Source organism: Struthio camelus, chromosome 3 (assembly GCF_040807025.1).
Source record: "Struthio camelus isolate bStrCam1 chromosome 3, bStrCam1.hap1, whole genome shotgun sequence".
Lineage (NCBI taxonomy): Eukaryota > Metazoa > Chordata > Aves > Struthioniformes > Struthionidae > Struthio > Struthio camelus.
In genome coordinates, this window is record NC_090944.1 from 59468598 (window position 1) to 59489161 (window position 20564).

Sequence of the window (20564 nt, forward strand, 5' to 3'; positions counted from 1 at the left end):
TTGCAACCTCAACAGGGTCTAGCAAATGGGCAGGAGTCTCACACACTAGTTCAGAAACAGTCTGGAGTAGTTAGAGTTTCTTACCCTCCTTAGACTAAACGTTTTGGCCTCTTAACTTGATGAGAAAGATGTAGGGGACAACATGAGGAGGCAGCAGCAAATTCCTTTTGCCTTTTAGAAAGGCTTGAAAATTAGTGGCTGATTTGCTAGACTAGGTCTGACCTGGCTCTTGGTTTCATAGGAGTGTTTTACTCTACTTTGGAAGAATATTGAGCTATGTTGATCATCATATAAAGCAGCTGCAGCTTCCACATCTCCATGTCTCCAGAAGTCAGATTCAGGCAGACAATACTTTTGGTGTAGCTATTCTTGAAAACTTCTAAAAAGTAGTGGTGCTTCCAACCAACTGGAGTCAGCTCTCTTGCATTAGCTAGCTGCACTGCTAGGATTTAATCCCGCTAGACTCCACACCTAGAGACAGCAATTAACAACATCCCTTTTAGAACTCCTGGACATCAAGGACTGGTACCAGTGCACCAAGCCCTTCCCTGGCTACACTGATATGTCAGTTATTTGAGAGCTTCTCTAGTTCTAAGATTAAAGACTACCTTTGAGAATGCAGCAATACAAATCTCTTATATTATGCAAATTCCATTCAGGACTAACTTCACTAATACCCAGAATATTTTGTAGAAGCTCTAGAGCTTCCAGATATTGCCAATTAAAGCTGTGAACTATTTGCTCGATGGAGCTGGCCCACGCCACGGAATAAGCTGATGAGGTTGAATAGTTAAAAGTTTTGCCCGAAGAGCTTTGTTCCAGCTGTACTTGAGTGTACCACTACATCAACATCTACATTAACAGTCTGCTTTTATCTTTCAAAGTAGGAAAAATTCACTGAGAAGTTTTATACTTTCAGAAGATCAATATATTGCTCCCTACAAGACTGCACAAGTGATACCAGTAAACTGGTCACTATGTTTCCCTCTGCTAGCTATGCAGACAGATGTTTTGCTAAAGGATTTCAGTTATATTGTTTCATTATCAGTTGCTCCAGAACTTACACAGCCCTCTTCCCCCACATGTTGCTGGGCTCAGCACTTTTCTTCCAGATTTAACAGAGTTCCAAGTCTGCACGGATAAGAGAGCTTAAGAGTTTTACTTCAAAGTCATGCTAAAGGACCTTGATTGTACAACCTTAAGAGAACACTTCCTGTTTTACCATAAGCATATCTACCTTCATGTGGTCTAAAAGAATAGCTAGGCACCTTGAACATTCGTTCCATTTGTCTTCAAGCAGAGGAAGTAGCAGTGTATCACTCAAAAGAGTGAAGTATTTTATCTGCTTAGAAACATTAGAAATACCTAAACTGAGCTAACAAGTCACTACATGAGGAATAAGTGAGAAGATTTAATATAGTCACACCTAAACTTACTTGCACTTGCAAAAAACAGGACATCAATTTTAGTTTCTACTGAACTAGTCACTTTTGCACCCCTAAACTGCATGTTTCAACAAGTAACAACTGACCAACAACATACAAGATCAGATGAAGTTTCAGCTTAACTCAGGGACATCCTCTGATCCTGCTAAAGAACGTTACTATTAAGCAAAACTAAAACAATTCAAGCTTTGTCAGTTCCACCTTTTAGGACAGGAGGAGCCCAGTCCATGCTGGTTTGGACAGCATGCTGGCTCTAGAGACCAGAAGAGCTGTGTAACCAACAATTCCTTCCCACCCAGTACTTGGATCCACAGCATTAAAGAGACTGAGGTAACTCTTTGGGTTGCTATATGGAAAACAATTATGGTAACGGACTCGTGTGACTGCTGTTCTACTAAGTTTTTGTTCACCTTTTAAAAGGCAGTGAGACAGCTTGAAGTGTCTATTTCAGACTATATATATACATGCATATCTCAAGTAGAGTTTCTATACCTTCAGACAGATTCTCACGATGATTAAAGAAAATACGCATCATTATACAAGCTGATAACCTCACATCTGTAATCAAAGTAAACTGCTGTAAGCCCATTGTAAGTCTTATTGTTCATCCAAAGAAGGATACCTTTCAGAAATGAAAAAGCAGAACTATTTTTGAATGCTATAATTTTAGTGGTAATTTGCATAAATTAACACCAACATCACTCACTTCAGCTGTTCAGGTAAGCATTAAGATATCCAAACCAAACATTTGATGAGCGACATTAGTGTGTTCCGCTGCAAGACTGTGAAAGCTTCTCATTATTCTGAGCCTAGTGCAGCCACAGTTAGAGGACTAGCAGCTCCAATTCCATTTCTGAGTTGATCTGTTCATTTCCACATAGACCCAACACTTACTTGTTTATGAACTGCTCAAGAGCCTGTTTCCTTTCCTCTATGAAAGAGTCATCAAATATACCATCATCTCCTCGAAAGGGGAGCTGACGGAGAAGAGCTTTTCCTGGTAGGGGTGGTACCACAACCTGAAAGATTTAGAAATATGGCCTTAAGTACAACCTGTAAGCAAGTTTATATACCTGTTGTGCCACCTTTCCCTCCTGGAGTGACAGCTTATCATTAGCACCCCTAGTCAAATAAAAAACATTACCAAAGAACAGCATCTGTCCATACAGGCAACTTGAATTCAAGCAGTTAAACTCAATTAACTAAAAAACATTGAGCAACTGTCTCCCACACTGTATACCACAGTTTGGTGAAAGCCTGGCACACAGTTTCAGTTCTGGAGGTTTTCAGTCACAACCTCTGAGATTAGGACAGACATGCTTTATAACATACAGAGAACAGTTGAGTACTCTTCTCACGTCTATGCACACTTGTATTTACCTTTCAGATACCCACCTTGCTTTCTCTTTCTAGTTCATTCCTCAGCCATTCAAAGTCACTGTATCTTCTTCTGACTGTAGATTCTTTCAGCTTGAAGATAGGAAGATTAGTCTGAAAACAAACACAAACTACTCATTAGATTAATTTTTGCTAAGTAGAAACAAGCAGCAAGCTATTAAGTCAAAGTTAGTTCCACTTGAGCAACAATGCAACAGTATTGAGGAGTATTTGAGACAGAAAAGGGCAGATAAAGCTCTGTAGAAGCTACTGAGTAAGCGATGCCTCAAACTGCCAGTGGGCCCCTTATTCGGATCACAAGTTCTAACCACTGGTATTTGCCCACTGTATCACCTAGCAGAAGATTTGCTAGCCACTCAGGGACATGTTGCTAAGGTTGCACAGGTATCTGTTATTCTTACTCTCTTAGGAGATAGATTCCCAATGCTGATATACATACAATAGTATGTGAAAGAGAAAGTCTTCCTTATCCACACAGAATGCTTGCTGCTTTTCAGGTGCCAGCATTGGACACTGTTTCCCATGCCTTTCTAGATGATACAACCAGGCTTTTAACACCTTTTAAAAAAAAACAGTAAGACTTGTAGCCTCCGCAGAATCCATACAAGGCACATTCAGTACAGACGAAGCTGAAGATCCACTAGTACCAGCCACCAGGCTTGGATAACTCCAGAAAAGCTACTAAGACTGAGATTCAAGACAGCAGTCAGTACTGACAAAGTCGGACTACTTTACTACAAAGTTAAACCAAGTGGAGTTTCATGAGGCAGAACATTCCTAAACAAAGCTTTAAAGAAGTTCCCCAGAAACCCTAAGAGTCAGCATCCAACCCTAACATCCTTGAAACACACAGCAAAGAGACTGGCTATAATGCAGCTCAAGACCTTAATACATGACCACTCCAACAGGTCTCCTTACATTAACTTGTATAGGAGCCCATATTACTTCTATAGGTTCTTGGACTGGAAGGTTATTCCACTGTTGTTATCCAACAGCGCTGTAAAAGCAGACAGAGCACTCCCTTCGCCTTCCCAGCAGAAAAAGCTCAAAGACCTCAGCAACGTTTAAGCTTCAGATTACTGTAATGGCAAACTGGCTAGACTATTACAAGAAAGTTGCTGCAAGAGTTATGATCTACTACTGAAAGCAAGTCCACGACTGCCATAAAAAAATTGGCAGCAACACAGTACAGCTTACTGTTGTCAAATTGCATATTCACCAACTTTGTCTTATATGCCCTGTAAGATGGCTCTTTTGAGGTACATTGTAGGGAGCTGATGTTCATACATGACTACAGTTATTCCTGCTTCTCCCAACAGGAAACTAGGCTAGCTATGCTCAATTAGTTTTGTGTTTGTTTTCTGTTTTTTTAAACTAGTGAGCCATTCCACTTAATTTTGTCGTCCCAGTTCAGATGGATACCCCTCTAAGATAACTTAAACCTGTTAAAGATACTATCTGAGTGAGCGTGTTGGCTACTCAAGGCAGGTTTAATTGCCAAGATACACTCCTGCACTAGGCAGGCCTATGACTATAGGACATTATATTATTGACAGCCAATAAGGAGCTTTGACCACCTCACAGCTCAAAATACTTCAAAAGTCAGTCCTGTATTTTCACATTATGCTACTTAGTCCATGCTTCACAGACAGACAATAAAATACAAAACAATACTTTGTTATGAAACCTGTTATCACTAAACATTTAGGAGAACTCAAGTTCTCCTTCCCCGACAAGGCATTGTCCATTGTACTAGCGACTAATAATAAAATTGCACTTAAGACTATTATGTCAGAAGTCAAGCTTTATGAACAAACACTCTGGTCTTGAGGATAAGACTACTCAAGAGAGAAACGCTAGGGCCCCCCGAGTGCATGAAGGAGATTCCCAGAAGTGAAGTATCGGATTATTTTTCTCCGATTTCAGCTATTGGCTTATACCAAGTTCAGCCTTCCCCATTACAACATCAAGTCTTTGTCAGTACCTCAGATAGCAAGTCCTTTGCAATATTTAACATTTAGGCTCTCACCTGCAGAAAATATTCCATTCCCCTCTCAAGTTACTTACAAGAGGGATTAGAATGGAATAAAAGCAACTGAAAAAACAACAAGAGTTCCCAGGTCTTCAGAAACTCTTTTCATAATTCTGGGCATGAAGTCTATAAAGTTAATCTCTAAACAACATAAGGCTTAGAGGTACAATGTGGGGGTAGAAGCACCAGTTGAGCTCATTTTACCTTCTATATTCCCTTTTGAACTTCTGACATGCTAGCCCAGTTCACAAGCTGGAAAAGGACAGAGCACTTTTTTCCCTTCAAATTTAATTGCTTCCTCTAATTTTGATCATAAACACTGGAGACATTCAAATTGAAGTGTATGCTGGAAGGGTACCATCAAATTAAGGAGTTCACAACTCAGAGCTTGTTAATTAATTGCTTAAGCAAAGTTTGTCCCTTCTCCCCTACTCCAGATACAAATTCATAGCTAACTGTGTTCAGATCCAACTTCTGATCTCCATTTTTTAATGCTCAGAAACTGCAGCAATTCCACTTCCTTTAGAAGGTAGCACTGATTCCAGAACCATTCCTCAGATATGCAGCTGTTTGAAAGGATATAGTTTAACAAGCACTTTGAAAGTCCTGTTTTACACTGTTTAACCTCTTTGCACCTTAAGTGCCCTTTTTTAAACCTAGGATATACTCACACTTGAGGTTACTGTATATGCCTTTTTCACTAAAGGATTTCCCTGTTCAAGTAGAATACTTTTCTTTCAGCAGGAAGCGTTTATTGCATGCTCTTCTACCCTCATCTGCCATGGATGGGCACTTTTTAAGCAAGCTAAGCAGCTGCTGACACAAAAGTTGCTAGCGAGCAAGAATTTGGAAGAAGGCGGCACTGTTCTGTAAGATGTCAAGAGAACGTTCAATTTCTCTTGAGGTGTCAGCTTCAGGAGCGTACAGCATATCAGAATTATTCTTAGCTTCAGTTATGTTAAGGGTTGTATTCTAGCTTAGTCACTGAGGCTCCAGTAGTTACTCTGGACATAGCGCTTTCTCTGCCTGCTAGAAGGAATCAAAATGCACAAAGCTTCAAATTGGTCTAGTTTCAGTTTTGCAAGTATTTCCGCCCCCCATGCTCATTCAGCATTATAGTCCTGACTCCTCAGCCTCTAAAGGCCTGCTGATCTGCCCAGTCTGTCACAAAACTCAGAGACCTGGTTTGACATAGCCCTGGATTACAGCTTGCTCCTCTCATAAATTCAGCATAACTACTGTAGTAATCGTTTCTTCTGTAGTGTAATAGTTAGTCTCACTTATACTATCACCAATTCTCAGCAACTTCCTACTCCAAAGTCATGCCTCTCCAGGAGTTTAAGTGCAAGTCCTTAACCTGAAAGGATTGTGGTGCATTATCCACAGCAATAGTCAAAGGTCACGGCTCAGAATTGCAGCTAAACCAAAATTCCAGAAGGACTGATAAACCAGCTCTGCACAAGTCCCCCAGAGTTCAAAATCCTAAGCCTACACAGATGCTAAGATACAACAGATATTGTCCAGCACTTTTTCTGTAGCAGCCTGTGTATACACACACACACCTTTGACAATCTTCGCAGAAAGCCAAACAGTCAGATTTATTCTGCTGCGAAGTTATGACCAAGCCAATACACTGGAACAAGCGTTTGCCAGAACTGTTGCCAAGTTATGCAGTTAAACAGCAGAAGATGACAAATCCAGACCTTTAAGTCACTCCTGCATTCCTCTACTCCAGATGCCAAGCAAGTTCAAACATTCAAGTGATTTGGCTCGTGTTTAAACAAACTGGAAAGGCAAAGTAGCAATTGTCTAGTAATAGATTTTAGGGCAAAACCTGTATTCCCAGGAAGCATGTTTCCTCAGCTATAGTTTACTCAAACTATAAGTCAACCCCAAGCTCAGGAAGCTCCAGTTCACCTCTGAAGCAAGTCATAGCGCTAAGACTATGTAGTTTATATGACTAAGGAACAGCATTCTAGCTGTTACTATGGTTAATCCAACAGCTGTGCCCAGCTACAAGTTTGAAACTGTTTGAGAATTTTTTAGGCATACAAGTGAAGAGACTTCCACATTCAGAGTGCCAGTAGTTTGTGGGCACAAATCAACACCTTCCAAAATCATTCCCCTTCTGCCTAAGACAACTTGTACACCAAAACGACTGCACTGTAGAGTCTCAAGTGCCTTAAATACATGAGGAAAAACTGAGGTGCTTAAGTTTTAACTAGAACAATTAAATGACTTTACATTATGAACTAACCTATTATCAAGATTAGATTAATTCATCCATCAAGCAGAAAAAGCCTTTCAAATAGCCTGTGGAGGAGCCTTGCTCCTACAAGTCTGTTTCCAGATATAAATTGAGCCTAAATAACATTTGGGTTCCTTCTGAGAGCAAGCTGACATGCCAAGAGACTCACTTAATGTCACTGCAACCCATTTCACCCCCAACAACTGCCGAAACTTCACAGCTGCAGTTGTCCAGGAGAGTTTGAGACGAGTTTGATTCATTTCCTCATCTGCCCATATAACACTAACTAACAGCACTGCATTGCCCATGTCTCACCAAGTCTTAGACTGATAAAGCTGCACTGTTGCCATAGTACCTACTTTGATGTAGTCTTTTCAGGGAGCTTATGGTGGCCTTGATACAACTATTTCCATTAACACAGAGCAAAAGAAAGCACTCAGCTCACTTCTGATAGAAGTTTATGTGGCCTTGGCTCTCAGAAGCTAAATTCAAGCATCTTGCTATCTCTTCAGAAGAGCTGTAATCTTTGTCAAGAGACTACACCCTTTGGCTACATTCACAGTCAGCCAGTGGGAACTCTGGGGCATGAGAGTAAGTAGCATTCAGGGTGGAGAAACAAAGATTATAGTTTTCTTTCTGCAAGAGCCTGTTGTCCTTTAGTACTCCAAAAGCACTGGCTCCAGTAGTCCACTATTATTCCAGCCACCTTACTAGTGGTTTCTTTCCAGACTTGAAAGAATGGCTATATTCTAAACTTTAATCACTACCAGTTTTGATTTGTTGTATGTTTTACAGAAGATCTTTGCTCACTCAAAGTGAGATTAAGTTATTCTCTAAAACCTTTGCAGCCATTTCGATCAAAGCCCAGTTCTATAGCCTCCCCTTATTTCTACCTGTTGCCCAAGTCTATTGTAGTTATATTATATGCAAAAAAAAAAGATCTGATAGAACACTAACAAAAATCTGGCCATATTTATTAATCTCAAATTTTAAAAAGCTTAAATAAATTTTAAACTATAACCAGACTACAGAATTTCCCACTCCACACAGACATGAAGCCAGTATGTTTTCTATCCTGAAGGCTAACATATTCCAATCCTAGTAGTGGCAACCATGAAGATTACCAGTCAACTTCAGAGAAGTTTTAACCTTTATCAAGCCCAATGCCTAGAGCCCTGAGCCAGTCTATACGAAAGTTAGTGTAGAGGTATTCGGGTTTTTGCCAAGCAGGTTCTATCATCACCTGCTCAAGTTCAACAACATCATGAGCAGCTGAACTATAGTGTGCCCTGGTCAGGAGGCTCATAGTAGGATAAGAACTAAAATAAGATCTAGGAAAAAAATATTTTGTTTAATGATTTTGTATTCTTTAAGTCACATCCTCACAAGCCAAAGCTAAACAAACAGGATCTACTTTAAACTGCACAAATTGAGGCAAAGACTTCAACCCCCAGACAGAAGTAGTAACTCCAGCTAGTTATTTCAGGGTTAGCAAACTAAAGCCTCCTTGAAAGGAGGAAAAAAAAAAAAAGAAAGACTAAACACACACAAAAAGTGTAAGGGACTGCCACTTTTACCCATTTGCATAGGCTAACAGTCATTTGCTTTGTTTGGACCTACTGTAAGGTCATCATTCATTTCTCAAGGGAAGTGACTGAAGAGGGATCACAAAGTTAATATTTTGGCATCATCAAGTGACACCTTCAACACTAATACCAGCTATGGCCAAGTGCAGCAGAGAAATTGCTGTGAACTGCTGCAGTTGATAGCTTTTGTACCCAATAAAACCTTCATGTGCTTTGTGGGCTAGAGACAGTTCAGCATGCAAACACTTAGTGTAAACATGCAAGAAACCAGAGGTAAGAAACTAAGGTGGAAGTAAGTCTATTTCATGCTAAAAAGTCTCTCCCTATTTAAAATTATATTAGCACAGTAACATCCCCACTCTTCACGGGCTATCTAAAAGCTACAGAAAAGCCAGTAGCCTCTGTTCAATAATTTGTAGCACACCCTAACCTTCAGGGGTCCTGCAACTGACCTGCATAGAAAGAACCCTAAAGCTGTATTTCCAGATTTAGAGGGGGCAGACAGAATTCAGATGCAGCTTCAGTCTCTGCCAATTCTAGAGCAAAGCTGCTACAGGCAGCTTAAAGCTATACGTTCAGGATTGGCCATAAAGCCAGCAAAGACAACGCTGCTTGCCGGCCCCAGATCTTTCACGATAGAAGATTTTTGAGCCGCGTTCTCAGGGAATAGCCACAAAGGGAGCACGTTCTTAAACGCATCTTCAGCACATGCAATATTCATTTTCCTACCTTGACCAGAAAGTTAGGGCTTCTCCATCCCTCTCCCCTCAGAAAAGCTACAGCTGCAACAGCAACTTCAGAGAGCTTTCAATCAGCGCTAGTTTCACAGGGCATTCATATTGCATAGTTGCTAAAACAGCCTTTAATACTTTAATGGGCACTGGGGAGGGGAGGGGAAAATAACCTTTAAAGAAAACATTTTCTCTACAGTTAGAAGGTTAAAGCTACATATATTACTTATTTCCCCAGATGAAAAGCAGGGGAGACCTGACCGTTCCAAAGTTCAAGCTGACGTTTTTTGGCAAGCCATCTAAAAATAAAGAGGTATCAAAATACTCTGGCATCACATGCCTACCTGGATCACAGCCATCTGTCTTACAAAGATTAGTCATTGTTCCATTTGATTTGGTCAGTTCAGCACTGTACTAGAGTGCACTCTTAATACATGACAATCAGGGCCTTTATTGTATGAGCAGAAGTAAAAGGCAGCCAAGTCATCAGTTAAACCAATATACCAGTAGGAAGTGCTATTCAGACTCTGTTATCTTATTGTGTAAATAACAGATGTCAACATTAAGCTAGTTCAGTACCTTAGGAGCAAGTTCTCATACTCACTTTATCAAAAAAAAGGCTACAGAAGAAATCAGCTGCTTAGAGCAGATACGTGGAACAGATCTGTCAGTCCGCTTTCCTTGCTTCAGAAGTTTTTCTAAGACACTTCTGTTCTATTTCTCCCCAGGTAATATCCTGAGTTCTTTGCCTTTCAGCTTTTTTTTTTTTTCCTCTAATGTAACGCTTAAGGGAACAGTTAACATTTGTAAAGATGCTGCATCTATGCTATAGAATTGAAAGCCAGAAGTCACCTGTTTCTCAGAATCAGTGCACTTCTGTTATTTGGAGTCTAAAAAGATCTTTAGCTGGCTGCAGTGTCTAGAACAGTGTATTAAATGAGTAATTAGCTGCAGTTAGAGCAGTCCTGCAGCATGATGTAAGATTTGCAGTAGTAGAAATACTGAATTAGTGCTGATGATGCATCCCTAAACATACCCACACCAAGTCAGTTCAGTCATCACTCCACAAGCTTCACAGACTACGAAACTGAGCAGTACTGAAGTGAACTGTGTGTACCAACAGATCTGATTCTTCTCTTGGCACACAAAGAGTCACAATGTCAACATTCAGTGAATGCAAGGACAGTAAATTTGGTACTGTTCAAGGACATAACATTTCAAAGACAAGTTCACTAAATCAAGAATGCCACTTTGCGAGACCATGGTGCAAAACAACTGCTTTCCGAGCAAGTTATACCTACAGTTCTGTGACCAGATTAATCCAGAGTAAGATGCTAAGTAAACCGAAAGTCAATTACCCAGCAGTGTGCTGAAATGCAAACACTGCATTTAAACTAGGTCCTGAACAATGAGTTTAGATGACAACAGGCTTTCAGATGCAACCTAAGTTTAACAGTAGCTTTGATTTACTTCCCTAATCCTTTGAGGCGGTACTGTTCTTAACACTTCATGCGCTGTACAGCCCGTTCATTTCCTTCCCCACTTAGAGTATATGTAGTCGAGAAGCTCTGCAGGTCTGTAGAGGTCTTTCTGCAGGAAGTATAGCAAAGGTAATTGCTGCCTTAAAGAACATTGGTTCTTCCACCTAAGTGATTCCCTTCACGTCTGGAAGCACAGCAGCAACATGCTACCTTCCACACCTCCAGTAAAACAAGCTGCTGAACTGTGGAACCTCACGAAGCCAAGGTGTGTACCTCAGGGCTCAGTACAGACACACTGATTAGAGGCAACAGACAATTCAGCAGAATAACTAGGATAAGGAAACAAAGGCTTTTTGTTTAACTCAGTTGCACAATTCCAAAGATCCTTTGACAAGGGTCCTGGGCTGACGCTGGCACTGAGCCCACTTAATAGAAAAATTGGGTTATGGGAACCTATTTAAACTAGTAGCCTTTGTACCAGATACTTTTAGTGATCGTCAGTCTGAGTAGTAATGGCTTTTTTTGCCAATTCTCCCTAATTGTAAGTGGGTAAGTTTTAATCATTTATTCTAATCAGGCTGGAAACAGGCAGCACAGAAGTCAGTTTTACAGCGACCTTAACAGATGAAATAGTGCCAATAAAGGCATCTCTCTCCAAACATAGTTCCAGGGTATCTGTGTGCTTTGCTTATAGCATTCTAAGCAGAGTGCTCATTTCCCAGGGCACTGCTTTTATAATCGTGTAAGGTTCTGAAGTGTCACAAGTCCCTGGGATCAGAGGCAGCTTGTAAAGCTTCAGTCTTGTCTCCTTAAAGGATTTAAGTGACTGAAGCTGTTACATAGAGTCTCTCTGAGCAAACAAGTTCTGCTGATCCACCTCCCAGGACTACTACTGGTCTCAACTACAGTACAAGTTAAATAATACCTGGAACTGAATTGAGAAGGACTGCAGACATGCTGCAAGCTGGTAATATGACAACTGTCATTGTTCAACATTTATATTTCCTGGAGTTCAGGAAAAATAGCTTACAGCCCGTAAGTAGTAACAGGTGTTTGATTCACATGTTCTAGCTGGAGAGTGCCAATATGTATAAGTCCACCATGAAAAGGGGTAACAAGTAGAAGGGAACTATCCCTCTAGGGATAGTTTTAACCCTCCAAGGGGCCACTCTTTCCTGGAAAAGTACTTGAGTGACTAGCTAGTAAAGACCCATGAGACCCACACGTGTGGCATGGAAACAGAATTCCACTCTGACCTTAACTGTTAACTCATACCTTTCCTCAGGGGTTGAAGGCAGTGAACTACAAATTGTTGTACTACTTTAGCAGGTAATTTAACTCATTATGGTTTTTAAACCTCTACACAAGTACTATTTTGTGAGCTTCAACATATTTTAAAAAAGCAGGTGACTAGTTTATCAAGTTTTAGTGGGCTAGAAAAAACATTTGAAGTTTTACTTCTTACTGCATTGTTCTCCTTTCTGCCTCACCCTAAGCCTCCACACAAAGGATACCTTAGAATAGAAGGGACTTGCCTAATGCTGTTGGTGAAGAACAAACCGCAAGAACATGGCCCCTCAGAAGTGCAGTGCTAAAACAGCACATTTAAAAGGATGATGTGTTCCCATTACTTACCATCACTTAACACTGACATACGAGTTTTACTCTCAAGATGAAGCCGCATAGTAGCTACATTCAGAAAGGTTCAGAAAGTTAATGTTTTAGCCAACCCCATCCAGCAGCTTTCGCAGCAAGCTTTAATAGCTGTGTGAACCTATCAGCCGAAAACAGGTAACAGACAAATTGTCAAGTAAGCTGTCCTGCTGAAACTGCTGTGTAGGCTTTTACCTGAAGCATACTTGAGAGCTTAACCACTTGTGAAAGTACCATGCATCTACTACAGTGTGCTAGCTATCATTCTAGCCTGCACAGAGGCATGCACTATGGAAAAAACCTTTTAGCAATATTATAACATGTCTGACTTCCTTACCCAGTGATAGCTGCTACACAGTCTACCCAAAACAATCTGAGCACCCAGTAAAGCTTTTCACGTCTGTGGTTTACCAGAAGTTGAGTACAGCAAAACAGGAATTAAGGCATGAGGTTGTTCCACTTTTTACCTTCCAAGCAACAGTTGGAGTTGAGATTGAACACAAATAGAAAGCCTTCAGCAAAAGCTTGGGGGAGTTCTATAGTATTACGCACAAACAGTTTTAGTAACATATTACAAGACATCTGTTAGAAAGACTGATCTTGATAGCATGAGCCGAAGTTAAGCTTTGAGATCTAGACAAAGCAATACAGCTAGAACTACCCTTAAATTGAGTTTAGAAATACCATGACAATGCAAGTCTAACTGCTTCTTTGGACACTTGAATCTCAGTGTTCTGTGTACAAGTGTTTCTAGTTTAACGCACTGATCTCCAGCCACAACATCAGGTTATCCAATAACTCGTGGCAAATTCTGATAAGAGCTAAGTCATCCAGTTCTGTACTGCTTAACACTTTAATGGTGATTTTAGTTTAAAACATAGCTTTTTGAAGTATGAAATACACAAGTCATGCCATCTTCTCATGTTTGTTCCACTAAAGCTGCTGAGGAAAGCTGGGAAGGTCGTCTATCACTTTCACTGACCACAACCAGTTGTCAAACCAGAGACTAGCCGGTGGCTACTGTCTGTTATGCACCAAGAAGGAGATCAGCTCCAAAGAAGTAGTAAAAGGCTTGCATTAAGTGTCTGGTACAATATCTACTTTTTAGAACTATAATACTATAATAATGCAAATTCTAACTCCTCTCCCAGGAGGGAATTCACATATCAGAAATATGGTCTGTTTTACGATAAAAAAAGTTGATACAAATTTACACAGTGAACATCACTCTGCATGACTGCAGAACATACCTGCTCTGCAGCCTGCCAGCATACAGAAGAGACAGAACTCCCACTTTTACAGTTCATGATGGATGTGAACGTACATGTACTGCATGTGCTACGTGTACAGTAATGCACAAATGCAAAGGGAATGATCATTATTACAAGAGATAGTCCTGCATATAATCACAGGCAGGTGGATGTAGGCAGCACCTTCCAGAAGACAGTGTTTATATAAGAGCAGAGGAAGGAAGAATAAAAGTCACAATACCATCAGTGTATATTTGTATTATGGTCACTTTTAGGTCTTCATTAGAAGGATCTAGAACTTTCTATCCCAAATAAGCTATTCCTGGCCCACCCGCAGTCTGGAAGCCCATTTTTGGGGGGGCTTTCATTCCCCTTAAGGGCTCCAAGTAGAAAAAGCAGTCACATTCCCAAGCCCATTACCAAGGCTTGGTCCCCTCTTACGCATCATCTTCCTTAGGCCCAGCAATTCCAAATGCTCAGTCTCATGGGAAAAAAGCCAACAGTAATTAAGGTACAGATAAATAGGGCACAAATACCTGCTCCAGCAAGGCAAAGAGTTATCCTCCTTTCTGTCAGTGCTCTAGCACTGTCCACTCAGCAATAGCAGCGTAACACAACACAAGTTGGCTACTTCTAATCTGTCCTCACACAAATGTCAAATACAGGCTACAGTTCTGTTTCAGCCTATTTTCCCTGCCCAGAGGGCACACGCTGAAGCCAAGAACAGCTACCAGAACATAACAGTTTAGCAATATCAGAATTAAAGTATCCTCCCTAGTAGGTTTGGGTCTCATCTGATTCTGCTTTCATTAGCAAAGCTATACTAAGCTGAAAACTTGCACCTTTAGTAACAGAAAATCCACATAGGCTAGAAGTTATCTAAAGAATTTTAATGGCCAGTAACACTGACCTCAGCCAAAAACTTTCCTGCCACAGACCTGCACTCTGTGGTGTCCAGTGAAACTAACACTCAACTGCAGGGGGGGGGGGGGGGGGAAGAAAAATAAGGTCTCTGCTCCTCTATTACGGCCTGTAATAACTAACCAGCTTCAGCCAGTTGTGCCAGAGTAAGGCTATACAGGTAGTAAACTTAATCTCAAGGTACAGAGGAAGATAAGATCATAAGAGTTCATCTTTCTCAACCTAACTTGTTCCTGGCAGCATAGACTAGAAGGGGGCATCACCTCAGGTCACTACCAGCAAGGGGCAAGGGCCACACAACAGACGGTCTGTTCCTTCTGTCCACTCTGCCAGGCCTTGTTTACTGATACCATAAATCAAGGCTGGGGAGCCTAGCAATGACTTTTTGGCAGCTTAAGATGACTAGTTTTCCCGAGACAGGGCAGTGAATATGGCCCTCCTGACTAGAAAGGTATCTGATAATACCAAGACAAAGTAATTGACAGTACACAACTAGGAACAACCTATGTATTAGGCACTTCATTTATATTTGAAGTACAAAGGAGATTGAACCCCTCCCCCACATACACTCATCTTGTCAGCTCAGCTAGCTTAGCGCCCAACAGACTGATTTACAAGTTCTCCACAGCTTTTGGGGACTGCTGGAATACCAAATGTCACCCCCTTTCCCAGGGCAGATCCACCCATATTACTACATTTCAAACACCTGAGCTTGTCTCCTTCTGTTTAGGGGCAGATGAACAACTGCTCACGTTACAACATTTCAGTCTCATGGTAGCTGCGCATACCGGTGCTGAAAGCCTGTTTGTCCTTCAGTTGTCTTAACTGAGACCTGTTAGCTGAACAGCTCTGAGTCTCAGCTCTGCAGCCTGCTGCGAGAAGCTAGGGCCTTCTCTCACCCTACGGATGAAGTCCACTGACACTCAACCTTCACAGCAGCACTTCTGATAGGAGCACAGAGGCTGGGCCCACTGACGGGCCCTGTGGGCTACCAGGGCAGCCCACCGCCCTGGCGAGCCCCCAAGCCCTGCAGCACGCACGCAGGGTATGTAAGAGCTGACAGCACCGACAGCCCACAGCCAACACGACCCACTTCTCCTCTCACATTTTGAGGAGTCAAGACCCCACTGTGGAAGAGACAGGAGCATAACTAGAGCATTTAAGGAAAGGTCACGCCGCCACCCCCCCCCCTCCCGTGGGGGCCCGACGGAGCGGGGCGCTTTTAGGAGGGGGGGGTAGGCAGAGGGGGGCCGGCCTGAGGGTAGCCGCCCCCCCCCCGCCCCGCCCGGGCGGCCCGCTCACCTTGACGCGGATCTCGTAGGTGGTGAAGCGGCCGCGGCCCACCCCCACCGTCTGCGGGTTGCCCACGTCGATCTCCAGGAAGTTGCTGGGCGGCCCGTAGGCGTCGTTGAGGTTCTGCGGCTTGCTGATGAGCCGCCGCGTATCCGCGATCGTCTCGGCCATGGCACTGCGGCACCTTCTTCTCTCTTCCTCCTCCTCCTTCCCGCCGCCGCCGCCGCCGCCGCCTCAGACAGCGGGCAGGACACGAGCGAGCAGCCGAGCGCCGCCGCCGCCCGCCCTCTTATCGCCCCGCGGCCAGCTGACTGCCCAGCAACGCGCACCCCACGCCGCCGCCCGGCAGGAGCGGATGCGCCCGCCGCCCGCGCGCAAGGCAGCCTGGGCGTTGTAGTCCGCGAGCCGCCGCGCCGCTCGCTCCGCTCGGCCGGGCCGCCCCGCCTCCGAAACTACGCTTCCCGGCGGGCGCCGGGGCAGGCGCAGCCGCGGCGGGCTTGGAGTGTTGGCTTCTCGGGCCCGCCCGTAAGGGGACGGGGAGCGCGGGCTGGGGGCCCGGGCCCCGGCGCTGAGCCCTGCCGCAGCCGGGCGGCGGGGGGCTCCCCGGGGGCGGCCTGGGCCAAGGGTTTCGGCCCTCAGGGCGTCCCCGAGTGTCTTCCGGTGAAGGAGTTTCCGTGTGGGGTCGCGCTAAGGGGCGAGGGGCTTTTCCAGGTGGCTCTGGTGGCCGGTCACCTCACGGCGAGGCCCCCATCACCTGCGGGGTGGGCCGAGGCCCTCTCAGCCCGGGGGGAGGGGGGTGCCCGCTCCCGGTGGCACCCAAACGCCATGGGGCTGCTAAAGGCCGCTCGGGGGAGGTGTGGGGGCTCGAGGGCGCCAGCTTTCCTCGCTGGCAGAGGGGGCTCGGCCGGAGACAAAGCAGCTGCCGTGCAGGCGGGGAGCAAATTGGGCGAGCGTGGGCTTAGCCGGAGGTTTTCGCGGGGCCGCTGGCCGCCTTTCGCTTCCTGGTCCTCGTGGAAAAGCCTGTGGCGTTTGGGTTCCTAAACAGGTAACCGCTCGCGATCGGCCTGCCAGCTGAGTAGTCTCAGCCAATTAGTTTCATACTAATTACGTTAATCCTGTTGTTTAGCTGCTAGGAAGCTCGGAGTCACTTGTTACGGCCTCCGACGCTCTTGCAATAGCCATGACGTGGGTCTGGAGGTGACCTCAGCCTGGTTTAGGGGTCAGTGGACAAAATAAGCCCTTCTGCAGCCACCGGACACGCAGCGCGCGCTGCAAAGGACAGAGCTAGTGGCGTGTCCGCTGTCCTTGAGCCACAGGAAAACCACCCAGAAAAGGGAGTCCCTTCCCAAAGTGTTTGCCCTCCAGGTACAGCTAGGCAGAAAAGGAGACCTCGATAGACGCAATAAAATAGACAGGGATTATCGACAGGCAGCAGCGATACAAATCCGTCAGCGTAAACAGATAGCAATCTAGCTACTGGCTTGCATGCTAGCAACTTAATCCATTTTTTTTTAAACCAAAGAATGTTTTAGCAATACATAACAATAATACATGATTCTTAGCTGGAACTTTTCAGCAGCAGATCTGAAAGAGTGCAATAAGGAAGTTTCTTTATCCATTACAGGTGGGGAATCCAACATATATGAGGCTAGTAAACAAGCCAGGAGCATAATTCAGGTCCTGGAGTCTCTGGAAGTGCTCTACCCAGTAGGCAATCCTGCCTCATTAAGGAAGGTTTTGAAGGAGATAATGAGTTTGTTTTGCAGATATCTACAAGCGTGTGGGTGAAATTAATGAATGAATGGTGGAAGCTGGCTGGCATTACGGACCGATTAGAGTTAGCAGATGACATCTTGGTAATGAGTAAGCGGTATCTTGTTTTTTATGTAGTGAAGAGAGGAGAGAATGGTAGAGGAATTCAATGAGTTTTCATAGTTAAAGCAAGAGAATAAGAAATGATCTTTGTGACAGCATTGTGAATAGACAGGAATAAAACTACATATCGTTATCAGGGTAAAAGACACTGCAGTAATCAAGATGTGAAATGGTGAAAGCCAGGATGAAAGGACTGGATGGGACATGCTCTATGTGCAAGGTGTTAGGCAGAAGGAATCGACCGGATATAAATATAGGCTGGAGAAGGCACCTACCGAAAGTTCTGAGTTGAATATCAATTCTACGTTATTGACCCAAGCTGCAAGCGAGAATGGCAGTACTGTTCATGGTAGGATATAAACCTTTTACAAACAGCAAATTCTTGAATTTTCACAAATAACGTGCATGTAATCGCAGTTTAACCAGCTGGCCAAGATTTTATAGATTTTATGAGATTTTATAACCTCAGTAGCTTAGAGAGATAAGAGTTTGTTCACATTTCATCTCTAAAGCATATGGAAAGACAAATGACTTTACTGTGTTTCAAAAAACAGTGGGAGGGCGGAGTTTCGGACCTTGAAGAAAAACAGAAAGAAAAAAGAGAATGAGAGGGTGGGAGAAGTGGGGCTGATGGGTTTGTTCCCTGCAAAGTCCTGAGGTCTTTGCTTTTTCTGTACCTGACTCGAATAGAAGGCGTTCTATGATAAGGGAAGCATTGACAAAAGAAGCAGAATGTTTGCCTTCTTGCTGCACGTAGCACATCAGTGAACGCAAATTATATTAACACATTGCTAACACTTCTGGAGGATCTTTCAGATGATCTACTCATTTGGAAGTGTTTTGTATCTGTTAAGAGCAGCCCTGCCAGTGATGAAATGCATATGCTATTTGCCTTTCTTATAAAAGAGTTCTGGTGACTCAGTGTAATGACTATCCAGGCAGACAGAGACTGTAGGAAAACCAGTTAAGTTTTTCAGAAAAATTTGTGTCTAAGCGGCAGGCAAAATGGCAGGTTGCCAGAAGCCAGATCCAAGACACTCAAAGTTAACATCAGGCAAGTTTGGTTAGCAGTTGTCTGTGATAATAAAAAGATAATCAGAAAGCAGAGATGAACTCAAGGTACAAAAATAACCCATTCACATAATGAGAATGCCGTAGGTGGTTTGCTTGGTAACTTCTCTGTGAATATCCTTTTCATGAACTCCTCCAGTATTATTTCTCCTCCTTACTCATGCACCTTTCTTACTTCCTTTCTTTCCACTAATAACCGCCATCTGTTCACTTTTTAATTAATAACAGAAGTTAAGCTGACAATTTTATGAAGTAGGAGTAAAAGGAAGCATCTAAACTTTATCTGAATTATATTAGTTATTAAACGGGTGTTGCAACAAGGCAGGAAAAACTCATTAATTTTAGTGAGATTACATATGCACACCTCTGAATAAGCTTTTGTTTGTTATATAACCGATGCTACTACATCTGACTGCAAATGTGAAAATATGGCAGAGCACTGGCGTTATCTTAAGTATAATATGCAGGCTGCCTTCCGGCCAAATCTAGTTGCATTGTCCATTCCAGCAACAACCAAAAAGTGCCTAGTATTGTATATTTGGGAAAGTTAGTGAGCATATGATGAATCAGGAACAATTTGTTTTCATGGTAAGTAAATACCATTAATAGTGAGGCTTAAGTTGAATGCTTTTCTCACAGCATATCGTCTTAGCTGCGCTGTCTGTCTCTGCTTTTTCGAACACAGATATCTGGTGGTGGAGAGCCATGTGGAGGCAAGCAACAGGGAGTGAATGCTTTAGTGCCCATGTGTTGGTAGTTTTGTAAGGAGGCTACAGTGATTTGGTGAGATCTCCGTTTTTTTCATGAACTGGGGTCAGATGCAAATCCTCATCTAACCAGGGAGAAAGAGGGGAAGATGCTCAGTTTCATGGCTATCGCCCCTGTGCCCCCCCTGCATTTTATATCATATAAAAGCAGACATGCCACACTATCTAGGCTGATGGGGCAAAGAGCAGGGAATGAAAGCGGGGGAAGATCATAGTCCTCTGACCTCCAGCCCTCAGAAAATCTGTGTTTGTTTATTCCAACTTATGTTTTAGAATTTGTGGCGATCCACGAGACTCTGGGCTTGCACTATCTATTGTTGCTTGTGGTTGCTGAAGAAGTTCCCCCTTCAGGATGGAGAAGGTGAGGATAAGTTCAGGAAAAACAGGTGTTTTTCCTGTTTTTGAAATTTGGCCTAGAGTTCATTTAAAATCTAGAGGGAGAGAGGTCAGCTGTGTTTGTTGGACCGAAGAACATATGCAAGAAATCAAGCATTTAGAGCAAGAACGGAGAGATTAGGTACTCCTGGATTTCTTACTGTACATTATTTATTCAACTATGAAACAAAACTGCTCTGGCATAACTTCAAGTGGCAATATGTATACCATAATGTCAAAGCAAGTACCCACAAGCAGCAGGTATTAACATATGATTAACTCTTAAGTTTGTTAGTATTAGCTTTTAGGTAATTTTGTTTGTTTGTATTTAAAAGAAGAAAAAGTCGCATTTGACTGGAAAGGAAACCAAATCTCTTCATTACCCAATTAGGATTCTCCAGCCTTCTGACAAGTGCCTAAGTTGACCCATTTCAGTCA

The 20564-nt window shown here is 43.1% G+C and overlaps 1 protein-coding gene across 1 annotated transcript in view; it reads right to left on the reverse strand.

Annotated features, from left to right (window-relative positions):
- Positions 1 to 16508, reverse strand: part of SNX3 (sorting nexin 3) — a 25826-nt gene extending 9318 nt beyond the window's left edge. Inside the window, exons 1-3 of the mRNA XM_068937969.1 lie at positions 16048 to 16508; positions 2841 to 2936; positions 2340 to 2464 (exon numbers count right to left, since the gene is read on the reverse strand). Coding sequence (XP_068794070.1) covers positions 2340 to 2464; positions 2841 to 2936; positions 16048 to 16209 — 383 coding nt within the window. The 5' untranslated portion in view covers positions 16210 to 16508. The remainder of the gene's footprint in view (positions 1 to 2339; positions 2465 to 2840; positions 2937 to 16047) is intronic.
- Positions 16509 to 20564: the final 4056 nt, after the last annotated feature.